General features: G+C 41.9%; 2 protein-coding genes across 3 annotated transcripts in view; one reads left to right on the top strand and one right to left on the bottom strand.

Annotated features, from left to right (window-relative positions):
• The window catches only part of apc2 (APC regulator of WNT signaling pathway 2), a 41,484-nt gene that overhangs the window by 19,178 nt on the left and 10,165 nt on the right, over positions 1-12,141 (top strand). For both annotated transcript variants that reach the window (XM_026194173.2, XM_026194174.2), the window contains 7 exons: positions 914-1,268; positions 1,687-1,795; positions 1,938-2,051; positions 2,895-2,969; positions 10,941-11,039; positions 11,183-11,588; positions 11,901-11,999. In XM_026194173.2, coding sequence (XP_026049958.1) covers positions 914-1,268; positions 1,687-1,795; positions 1,938-2,051; positions 2,895-2,969; positions 10,941-11,039; positions 11,183-11,588; positions 11,901-11,999 — 1,257 coding nt within the window. The remainder of the gene's footprint in view (positions 1-913; positions 1,269-1,686; positions 1,796-1,937; positions 2,052-2,894; positions 2,970-10,940; positions 11,040-11,182; positions 11,589-11,900; positions 12,000-12,141) is intronic.
• On the bottom strand, positions 3,288-6,565 carry LOC113037272 (uncharacterized). The gene is made up of 5 exons (XM_026194175.2): positions 6,431-6,565; positions 5,043-5,850; positions 4,632-4,788; positions 4,491-4,528; positions 3,288-4,157 (listed from the first exon to the last, which is right to left on the bottom strand). The coding sequence occupies exons 2-5, from the start codon at positions 5,764-5,766 to the stop codon at positions 3,598-3,600; spliced, it is 1,479 nt and encodes a 492-aa protein (XP_026049960.2). The 5' UTR covers positions 5,767-5,850; positions 6,431-6,565; the 3' UTR covers positions 3,288-3,597.

The following is a 12,141-nucleotide window of genomic DNA, read 5'->3' as shown; positions in this document are numbered from 1 at the left end:
CCAGCTGACAGATGTGTTTATAGACTTCAGCTGTCTGTCAACTCAGCTACAAAACTGAAATTAAATCAGTCTAATTAATAAACATAAAACCAACAGTTTAGCTGCATTAACGCTGAATTTAGACAACTTTACTTCAAATGTAACCATACAAACTTAAAAGTGGTGGTCCAGTTAAAAAATAGAGTGTTTTAGTATTATTTATGGTACTGGTAACCAGTGAAAGCCAGCCAGGTTAGACAGATGACAGATTTTATGACAGAGCATTTAAATAAAAAATAGATTGTTGCTAATGACAGAATATTTTTGTTTACACGTTTTATGAGTCACAGAAATTTAGCATTTAAACACCAAAACATCCAAAGAAAAAACAGATTTGCTGTTAAAGTCTGAAAAAAGTGGAGACGTTTGTTGTTTTTTTTCCTTAAATATAATGTTAGATCACAATAAGCAAAATGAAGACAAGCCTATCACCTGCATAGAAATGACCAGATGTAAATGGCCTGTATTTATGTAGTGCTTTACTTAATCCCTAAGGACCCCAAAGCGCTTTACACATCCAGTCATCCACCCATCCACACACTGGTGATGGCAGCTACATTGTAGCCACAGCTGCCCTGAGCCTCGCCTCTGTCAGTGCGGACACTTAATGGATTAAACACAGTATAAGTCCTTTAACAAAATAATTTTATGCAGAAATATTGCAAAAAATGTGAGTATAAATATGCTGAAGAGTATTATTGACGAATAAAAGATAGTGACTGTAATTCTAAAATCAAACGCTGAATATCCCGGGGCTGCTGTTACATCATAGGCAGAAATTCCAATTTTAAATAAACCAGATTTAAAAGTAGAGCCTGAGTTGTTGATCTGATGGCTCTTGACCCTCCTTCACCTCCTCCTCCTCCTCCCTCAGAACTCCACATGGACCTCACCAATTACTACGAACTCAAACATCAACCTCATAACCTGAGGCTGCTGACAGGCTGCCTAGGAGGGGCGGGGCCAGGTGTTGGCGGAGGTGCAGAACTAGATGATCACCTAGCTCTGGCCCCGTCCTCGTGCTCCTCCTCCTCCTCGATGGCCGCAGTAAGCAGAGGTAGGAGTCCTCACCGATCGGCATCCTGTCAAAGCACAGTGTCTGCCGGGAAGACTGCCGCTGTCATCCTGCCGCATCACTTCCTGGATGGAGCCCCGCCCAAAATAGCTATGATCACTGGAGCAGACGGACGAGTGATTGACCATCACCTGGACGAGCTGTGCAAGGAGAGGTAAGCTGATTTCCATAAATATTAACTGAGGCACCTCAGGGTGGGAGGTCACATGGGACTGGTACAGTCAAGTTCACGGACCCAGAGCCTTCATCTGAGTTTACAGATGACACAACGTGTGAGAGAGCTGATTAATCAGCAATTTTTTAAGATTTTAAATAGTGAAATGTATAATAACACAATATAAGTAGTGTTTAATTGTGAAATGTCCAAAAAAAAAACTTTTTCTAAAAGGAAATTAGACCTGCAGGCTAATGTAACTTGTTCCATGGTAGTTAAGATGAAGAGCTTTTCATCTGATGTAGCCACCAAACGAATGGCAATAAGCTCCGCCTTACTTGATGCTAATCAGGTTTTAGCCTGTCAGTGTTATGATGTATGGTTATGATATAATAATAACGGTTACAACTATCTACAGGGACCTCCTGCTGGGGGAAATTGACCGAGAAGAGAGGGAGCGCTGCTGGTTCTTCAGCCAGCTTGAGGAGCTGTCACAGAAACTGGCCCAGCTGCCACGCATTGACACGGTGAGAGTTTATTGATATAATAAAGGATATAACCACAGAAATGCAACCTTTGGGTGTTTTTACTCATACATGGACTTGTTATTTTGTCCAGTAATCAGAGAAACCTTTGACCTCTGACCTCGGTGTGTTTCTGCTGCTACAGTTTTCACTACAGATAGACATGATCCGGCAGAAGCTGGAGTTCGATGCTCAGAAGATCCGGTCTGTGATGGAGGAACGCTTCGGCACCAGTGATGAGGTGGTTCACAGGACGCAGGTGAGTTTGATCAACTCAGTTTCCTTAATAACAACTGAAAGAAGCCAAACACTGGACATTGACATTTCCATAGTTTTATGAAGTCCGTTTCTGAAGTTTGGCCACCGCTGTAGGTCGTGTTTGGATAAACTAGCTAGTGCTGTCTCAGTTTGGCCCAAACGTGTAGGTTCATCACACAAACACACACCTGCCAGTCAGTCCTAAGTAACCACCAGAATTTCTCACACATCTTTATTAGTATAATTAACCTCACAGTGTGTCCGATTATCTGTCACATAACTGCACTGAAATGTGTCATCAACAGTACGAATACGGCAAACAGGTCAACATCAGTAACTGCCAGCAAGTGGATGTGAGGCCTAGTAGGCAGTCAGCTGCTTTACCCACCTGTGTTAGCGTCCACATCACAAACAGTTCACATGTGTAATGAAGCAAAGTCAAAGCCTCCATGAATTTAAACAGCTGCTGTGAACGGGTATATTATAGTAGGCAAATCTCTCAGAAACCCCATGTCAAATGTAACTCTTGATGAGCCATGCGATAGCCAACGTTGTTACTTTCTTTTTTAACCCTGGATATCACAGTAATATAACTGAAGTGAATTATCGTGAGAACCCTAATCCACGCAGAGGGTTCGTCGTGGGAACAAAATGGCCATGAATAAAGTGCAAATCCACAGCTTGAGTCATCAGTCCCGGTATTCATGATGACATGTCAGAATAATTAGATTATAAACTACAGCGACTAGAGATTTCTGCCCATGAGCTGTGTCAGCGACAACTGCTGGTGGAAAAAACACATCTGGATGCATCTGAAATGTGTGTGTCTGTGTGTGTGTTGCAGAAGCGTGTTGCTCGTCTAGAGCAGCTGGAGAAAGAGCTGCAGGAGGCCCGAGGGAGTCAGGAGAGCCAGCTGCAGGTCAGATATACTGTACACTCTAACACACACACAGCAGTGTGTGAATCCACAGGATATTTGTGCATTAAATGTGTTAGTGATGAATTCTGTAGACGCTTTAATTGGATGCAGAGATGTCACATGGCGACTATAAGAGCTGTGATTGGTCAGCTGAGGCTTCTGGTGTCTGATGCTGGTGGATTTTTTTCTTGTGGGTGACCAACAGCAGAAATGTGTAAAAATCTGTTGCTAGAAAAAAGCAGGAAAGGTTAGTATTCATGATTGCTGTGATCCAGTGTCGTGATTTTTGAAACGATATCAGCATGAATTCAGACAGAATAAGGAAGTCGTGTTTATATCGATGTAGTTTGATGTTTCATCACATAACGTGTTATTTGCAAAGCTGTGGGTATAGTTTTTGCATCACTGCTCTCACTGCGTTGTCCAACTTCTGAAACCCCGCCCCCAATCTACCTCTGAAGCCCCGCCCCATGGTCCCACTCCCCTGAAAATTTGCCCTCAGAAGTTCTCCTACAGCATGGAGGTAGACTGCATTGCTCCAACAATGAGTAACACTGATGAATAACTCCACATGATGCTCTCAGCCATGAGAAAAGTCTCATTTGGGTATCCTGGGGTCGTCCTGTTGTCACTTTAGTGCATGTTCCCACTCCAACTCCACATGACAGAGAGACACTGAGCCGTTGTATGCCCACACCCAGAACCCCGGGTACAGTGGCTCAGTAAAGGCGCAGCTGAAAGTGTGGAGGTGGACCATCATGTCCTGAGAGACGCAGTAGAAGGACAGAGCGCCTGCAGGCCAGTTTAGATAGATACCAATTCTGTGGGTGAAGTTCTCAGGTGAGAGCGACTTTAACCTCTTTCTGTTGTGACACGGAGTGTAGCTTCCCTCTGCGCACTCCACAGTCCAGGAACGCTCGTTGTGTCCCAGCAGGCAGTTCACCGTGTCTCCATCTCTAGAGATGTTGTTGTAGGTGACACCGATGTCAGCACCACCTCTCCACTCCACCTCCCAGTACACCTTGTCGAGCAGTCCCTCCCTGCACAGGACCTGAGGACAGAACTCAAACCGCTCCGGATGCTCCGAGTATTGATGGTCTGACCAGACACGAGTTGCCTTCCTGTTACTGTCAGTTAGAAGGATCTCAGAGTTGGCAGTGTTGGGGTCAAGGGTCAGGTAGTGGGCAACTGAAGGTGAAACAGGAGAAGCTGATTAGCCCGGGACTGAGCTTGGGACATGACCACCTCATGAACAGCCATTCTCAGAATGAGTAATTACATTTAATGGTCTTTACTTTAAAAAGTGTTTTTTCTTGAAGGAAATTAGAGTCAGTACTTAATGATTATAGGCTGCGATACCACCCTGTCAAATATCCCAAAATCTCACAGCTAGATTGAAACTATTATTCAGGGAGAACATTACCAGGAGATTGTGTAGAAAAATTAAGGTATTGGAAATGAAAGGGTTTTAAAGTGGCCTTTAAAGACACAGAGACATTAAAGAAGCAGAGGTACAATTACAGTTTTTCAGTGCCCACAGGTGTCCTCCTGGCAACTCCCTAAAAGACCAGAAACAGTCACAGCATAAAAAACATGTAACATCTGATCAGCGTTGCAATTACATCTATTTGGAGATCGAATGTTTGAAATGGTTTGGCTCACTTGAGGTCTGCTTTGTCGGTGTTTCCCACAGCGATCAAAGTGAGCCTAGACATCAAAGGACACTGAACTGTTTCTGAAGGTTCATCTTCTTCCTCTTCCTCTCCTGACGGCGCTGACGAGTCATGTCCCCCCTTCCCGTTCTCACCCAACTGATCAACTGAAGAAAATAAATGAATAGAAAAATAATCAAATGAAGATTTCGATCCATCTGTTTGATCTAATTGTTTAAACAACTTCAGCAGATTTGATTCATTTGAAGCTGAATGAAGAAAAAAAATTTTAATTTACCTTCAATTTTCATCAGACACACAAACACACATATGAATATGACAAAATAATAAAAACCAGAAGCTGTGGTAGAGTTTGACTGTAAACATGTGTGTGTGGGGGGGGGTTTAAAGCAGGACGCACCTTTCTCTGATGCATGCATCGCCTCCTGGCTCTGTTGTGTTTCAGAGGAAGCCTTCCTCCTCTCAGTTACCTCCTGGGAAACATTTGCATCCAGCTTGCTGTCGCCTGAGTCGTTCAGCCTCTCCGTCGTATTGTTATTAGTTTCCTCGGTGCTAATTGGGTTTTTGTTGGTAAATCCATTATCCGTTTGTTCCTCTGCCTTTACTGAGAGTGTCTTCCTAACTTCCTGACTATCGTTTGTTTTGGGGGTAATCTTTGAAAGATTACTTCTCTTGAACAGATTCAGGAGGGACTCGTCACTTCTTTCAGCTTTAGTGGCTTTTATCTTGACAGCGTTGGAGGAATCTAGCTTTGCAGCACCATCTTTGTCTTCATGCTCCTTTGAAAGGCCGATTCTGAAGATGCTGGAGATGTCTTCTTTGAAATGATTCAAGTCCTCTTTGAGCAGAGTCAGAGTGCTGGTCGGCTTTTCTGGTGGCTGTGTTGTTTTAGGATTTGTGTCTTTGTCCTTGAACACTTTCAACAGTCCTTCCTTGAACTGGCTCAAGTCCTCTTTGAAAAGAGTGAGCGGGCTGACCGACCTTTTCTCCGTCTGACTCGTCTTGAGTAAATCTCTCGCCTGATCATCTTTACCGTTACAGTCCTCTAGGTGAAGTTTGTCGTCCTCGTGTATGTCAGTCTCTGTCTCATCCTGTTGCTCTGAAGGTTTTTCACTGTGGCTCATTTTGTTGTTCTGTGAAACTCTTTAATCCTTGTGACGTGTTCACAGCAATCTTTAAGATATTGATATTTAGGCTGTGGGGATCACCTGTACGAACAGACATGTGTGGAAATGATAAATTTGATTTCTGACTGTAGCACTGCTAATAAAAGGATTTTAAGGAGACAGCAGGGCTCTTCAAGTGTCTGACCAGGATGCCATCTGGATGCCTCCAAAGGGAGATTTTCCAGGTCAAAGTAAGGATTCTAAATCCCTTCTGGTCTGGTGAAAGGGGAACCCGGGGTAGTTTGCTCAGACTACTTCCTCTCTAACCCAATTCTAGCTAAACAATGACAAATAACAAAATACATGTTCTCTAAAAAATGTTTCAGGAACTAAAATGTTTCTTCTGGACAGAAAGAAAGTAACTGGTAAATTTCTCCTGAGCTCTGAATGACAGATATTAATATTCAGTCTGCTACATTTAAAAATACGACCATTTCCTGTCTAAACAGCTGATTCGGTCCTTTTAAAGAAATACTTGAATCATATGATTTTCTGAATCCAGATTTCACAGAAACAGAAAGCGCGTTCATACGTAGTTGGTAAATCTCAGGTCATGTTTAGGCTTGTTAGGAGTTAATCCAATAATCTACTCTTAACAACAGCGTCTCATTGAAATACTCACATCTGCTTCACGTTTCTTCTTTTTTCATTTGCGAACCACGAAAAGATTTGAAAACAAAACACCAAGGCCTCACACACACACACACACACAGACACACACTCTGTCTCTGCTGTAAATCTGTGTCTCCCTCTGGTTTTCTTGCATTTCTGAACTGGTTTCTGGTTCAACCAGTTTGTCTCCATGTTTTCACCTTACTGCAGAGCAGACGATTGGTTGGCTGTGGGGAGTGCTTCCACTTTGCTTCTGCTGTGACGAAATATGAAGTCAAGTTCAGTTGCATGGCTGTAGTCACATGGTCCGGTGCCCTGAAGCAGAAACTACATGTTGGACTACCACTGACCATCAATGTACACAGCAGTCCAGTCCAGTAACATGGCCTGAAATTTAAAATATTATTATTATTATTTTACCTGCACAACTGGTCGGCATTCTTATGCACAACAAATGTTTGACAGCAGACCATTGGGTGCAATACAAAAAGCAATAACAATGTTTCTTCCCAGACTTTCTTTCTTCACACATAAACAGTCTTTGATGTGGAACCAAGTGCTCCATAAGAAAATCCCAGAAATTAGATATTCAGTTCAATAACTGAGCAAAAACTGTTTGTATCTCAAAGGTGCTTTAAACTCATTTCTGATAAAGGTCAGTCAGTGCAGCTTTACAGCTAAACCGAAACAAAAATGATTTATCAGTCAAGTGTTAGTATTTGGTCAGATGTGAAGTGAGATGTAGCAGTTATATTTTTCCCAATAAAACTAAATCCTGGCATCTTATATTTATGATGCTAAGCATTTTGCATATTAATTTTCATTACTTACTTTTGCATTTTTAAAAAATGGGATAGCTCATGTTTACTGAGCATTAGCCTCCAGAGCTGGAAAAAGAAGCCACAGATTAAGAGTGGAAGGCTGCAGTTCCTCTAATGGCTGCATGTGGCGGCTTTGAAAAGGAAGTTAATCCTCAAAAACACGCATTTTTAGAATGACCAACTTTACAGCAGAAATAAACACATTTACAGCCAGTTTTGGTCTCTGCAGCTAAACTTTCCATCTTAGCAACTGTACCAGGGATAATGCTTTTTAAAAATAAGTCACCTGTTTAAATGAGACTAAGGCTTAAACTTGATTCGAGGTGTTGCCTCTTATTCACACCTGGATGCTGACACAAGCAGCTGTAGATGCTAGCTGTCCACTATGGCTGGCATCAGCTAATCGAAGGCGCTGCCTGGACCTCAAAGTGTGTCCAATGTGCAAAATTATTAAAAAATAAGTGCATATAAGTGTAACATGTTAATTAAAAGTTCTTTCCAACTGCAGATGGAAAGAAACTGTTTTTGTGAGGTATTGGTCCAGATGGACTGAGCCTTCTGCCAAATGAGTGACTCAAAAAGCTGATCCTATGTCCTGCCTGCTGGGTTCTGCAAGCTCACGCTGGTGATTTTAACTGATTTTTCAGCCCAGCAGATACTGCTTATATCTATCTGAAATGTAAATACTTGTTCGTTTAATGGTTCTTTATAACAACAAACTCGGGACCTTTTGATTTGATTTTACTTTTTTCTGACACTAGAAAAATGTATAAAAAATTATATGAGTAAAGAAATTCAGCTTTATAAAGAAGGATTGTTGGTGATTGCAGCAAACCTGAACTTATTTGAAAAACTCTGTAGAACCATCAGTTTATCAGTGATCTGCCAGCTGTGTGTCAATTAGGTGAAAACCTTTCATTTGTGGCTCCTATGAAAAAGTGTTATTTCTTAAAATGCATCAGAGAGTGAAGAAAAAATAAAAACAGACAGAACAGATTTTAAGCAGCTCCGCTCTCCTGCTCTTCAGCTTCCACTCGTTGCTGTGCAGAGAAACCTGTTTTTTTATGTAGCTCAGAGCTGCGTTACGATTGGCTGTTGCCAAGCTGCAGGGTTGGCACTGAGCAAGTGTGTCTGAGATAAAGAGAGCGAATCGGTGCTTCTTTTCTCTGCTCTGCCTCCCTCTGAGAATAATGAGACCACAGAAATGGATACGTGGATGCCAGACAGTACTAACAAATATCACCTCATTAAAAGGGTCAATTCACCCAAATTACAACAGCTCCAGCTCTTCTCCTGCTTTGGGATTCAGGATCTGTCCTGGTTTTATTTATCCAGGTTTAAAGATATCTGTCTCCATGACAACAGTAGAGACAGAAGGAATTTATTTTGTGTTGCTCACAAATTTGAAACATGAATGTCTTTTTAAAAGGATTTATAACTTTACAGGGGATTAAAAACAGATGATAAAAAGATTACAGAAAGAGCAGTCCATAAAAATGTTCTGAGAGGCGTCTTTAATAAGATTCTTGTGGCAAAAGCTCAGCGTGACCTGATGGTGGCAGTAGCCTATCTCACAGTCTCTGACTCTGTGGATGATTGTGCAGCACCTGGATGGCCGGTCTAAGGCTGAAAGGTTTCAAAATAGTGTTTGAGTGTTTATGTGTTTTAGTCTTGCTAGAGGTGGTCGTCCTCCCTCATAGTGAATGAAAGTGATCATGTTTTATCTCCGCCGCATGCTGTCCGCCATTTTCTCGTCACGTTGCAGCTGCTCGTGTTGGAGGATGTTTGGATCCGAGCCAAAGATTCAGTCTGTCCAACTGGAGGACGGAAAAATATTCAGGAGGAAAAAAGAGATTAACACACACACACACACACACACACACACACACACACACACACACACACACACACACACACACACACCGCTTTGTCTGTAGACAGTCTTTGGCTCACACATCACACCCCTAGGCGTTACCATGGTGATGGGATGAAAGGGGGGGGGGTCTTTGATGGGAGTCTCTGAAGGTTTCAGTCTGTGAATCCAAATGAAGCTGTGTGTTTGTGAGTGGATGTCTATCTGTGTGAGGACCAGTGTGAGGTTTAGACCTGGTGAGGAGGGTCTGGTTTTCACTGCTGGACAGACCTTCAGCGGACTCAGGTGTGAAGGGTCAGACCTGGTTTTAGGGTTCATGCTCTGGTTTAGGGGAAGCTCTTAGGAAATAAAGGTCCTCACAAAGAAATTAGAACAAATGGATGCAAGAAGATTGTGATACAGGCTCTTAAATGAACATTTCACAGTAAAGACATCAAAGATCCTACATCATCCACATGTCCTCTGTCTAGTGTTTCCTAAGAAATCTCACTATAAATTCTGCAGATGTGTAGAATATTTTAATCGGTTCGTAGAGCATTAATAATAGAGTTTGACATTGATACACTGGCCGATATTCAGCCCATTCTGCTCATCTCTGTCTTGCAAATCTTTTAATTCTTGGACTCTACTAGAGTAGCTTTGCATGATTCAAGGTTCAAAATAATCCTTATTTAGCTCTACTGAGCTTACTGCAGCCCTTCAGTTCATTCCCTGTCTGAAACCAGCTGTTTTAGCTCCTCCTCCTTTAAGGCCAACCTCCATGTCATACAGCTTGGCTGCTCCACATAAACACGAGGTTTGAATAGCAGGGTCTTACACAAATGGCTTTTCTTATTATAACATTCATGTTAGCCTAATGACTAATCCTGAACACATCAGCATGTGTCAGCAGCTTATTTAAACCATATATTAACATTTACAGCCCACCGTGTGCCTGTAATTGGTAAATGTATTTTTCCAAGAAGAGGGGTGACGAGTTGCTCTATTTATTTAGAAGACACACTCGCTTTATTTGGAAAAATGCAGGAAAACAGATAAAGCCCAGATGTCTCAGTTTTACAGAAGCTTTCACTTGTGGATCTGTTGACAGCGTGAACTTTGTCTCAAAACCCCACATGGGGATGTGATGTGATTTGTGCATATCAGGCGATTCGTGCACACGTTGTTAAGGTTCTGTAAGTGAGCAAGAGGGATTTTACCTTTTTAGACATTTGTATGCACAGAAAACATTTTGAAAGAGAAAATTATCTGACTTGTGAAGATGAATTTATAAATTATAAATGATCAGCATTTATTCAGGTTTGGGTATATGCATTTGTAAAATAGTTTTACATGTGTTCATATTGCTTTATATTTTTGTGTGAAATGAAACACGCACTTATGAATCTTTGTGTACATTTGTGGATCATACCAAACGCATTTGTAACATTTTTGAGACAAATTTTTCTTCATATGAAACAACGATCAATGTGTCCACACCAAGATGATTATTATAAATAACTTAAATTAAAATTAAATGTATACAAATATTTACTGTACATGAATAAAAATGTGAAATTATCACCTGCAGATTTATCACCTGCTTCCATGTTTATTGTAGTACCTGTTCTGAACAGGTTTGTTTGAGGTAAACATCTCCCATAATGTTAATGATAAAAATAAAACTGAACTGAAAATATAATTTATTTTTTCTAAATAATGATAAAGGAAATTAATTTAAAAAATCAAAAAGTATAGCTGTATATGCGAAAGGTGGAGATCAGACTAGAAGTAGGTCAAAGATACCATCTTTATGCATTTTTCTTCTTCTGTCTTTCTGTGTGCAGCTCTCTGGTGCCGAGAAGCCCCCTGCTGGAGAACCAGAGAACAGCAGCTCATCATCAGCCACAGCAGCAGGAACAGAAGCTGCAGACGGTGGTAGCAAGGTAACAACACACCAAAAACTCAATTAATGTCTACAACATTGTACTTATAGAGTGAAACTTACAAAAGCGTACCCTGTCATTGTATAGTTTGTAACTATGGCTGGTGGAAGTGGATAAGATCGTTACTGATGTTTCCTCCGCAGGTGGAGATGGTCTTCTGGTTGCTCTCCATGCTGGCTAACAGAGATAAGGAGGAGATGTCCCGGACTCTACTGGCTCTCTCCAGCTCTCAGGACAGCTGCATTGCCATGAGAAAGTCTGGCTGCGTCCCCCTTCTGGTCCAGATTCTGCATGAAGGCCCGGACGGAGGCAGCGGTCCTGGTGAGACAGCAGCGGGTGGTACCACAACAGGCTGCAGCCGTGAGGCCAGGTCCAGAGCAAGCGCTGCCCTCCACAACATCATTTACTCACAGCAGGATGAGGGCCAAGCCCGCCGGGAGATGAAGGTCCTGCACATGCTGGAGCAGATCCGGACCTACTGCGACAGTGGCTGGGACTGGATCGAGAGCCACGCCGGGACACCTTCACCAGGGGGAACCAGAACCACAGGTGAGCCATGTTTAAAAAAACAAACAAAAAAAACCTGAACATCAGAACCCGAGCAAAAAAACATAACGGGGTTCACTAACTGGTGGGTGACATCACAACACCTACATCCATCTTTTGTACAGTTAAAGATAAACAAACTTACATGTTACATTAGTTGTATCCTACAGTAGAGGACAAAAATCTATAAATCTATAGATACAGACAAAACCACCAGTGATCCAAGTTCCAGTAAATCTGATGAAACCAAAACGACATGTTCAAAATAACGCAAACTTATGTGGATTAAGTTAAACATCTTGTTTTTCTCCACAGATATCCCTGAACCCGTGGACCCTCAAATCTGTCAGGCCATGTGCGCCATCATGAAGCTCTCCTTCGAAGAGGAGTTTCGACGAGCCATGAACGAATTAGGTTTGTTTGACACCAAAGGACCAGTTTGCAGTTTCTTTGACGCTTTCGTTTTTATGCCCGATTGCACTTATACAGTGAAAGTATCAGTTATTTCCTGTAATGCATAGATTTGATATTTGATCTGTTTTATTTTTAATGTGTT

Source organism: Astatotilapia calliptera, chromosome 15 (assembly GCF_964374335.1).
Source record: "Astatotilapia calliptera chromosome 15, fAstCal68.1, whole genome shotgun sequence".
NCBI lineage: Eukaryota > Metazoa > Chordata > Actinopteri > Cichliformes > Cichlidae > Astatotilapia > Astatotilapia calliptera.
The sequence above is the reverse complement of the archived record's forward strand: the minus strand, read 5'-3'. Positions and strand labels throughout refer to the sequence as shown.

What these genes read in the sequence shown, in the direction of transcription:
- LOC113037272 (XM_026194175.2), bottom strand. Translation starts at nt 5,766, where the DNA reads ATGAGCCACAGTGAAAAACCTTCAGAGCAACAGGATGAGACAGAGACT. An exon ending in GATGCATGCATCAGAGAAAG is followed by an intron (nt 4,789 to 5,042) that starts GTGCGTCCTGCT and finishes TATTTTCTTCAG; the next exon opens with TTGATCAGTTGGGTGAGAAC. An exon ending in CCTGTGGGCACTGAAAAACT is followed by an intron (nt 4,158 to 4,490) that starts GTAATTGTACCT and finishes TTTCACCTTCAG; the next exon opens with TTGCCCACTACCTGACCCTT.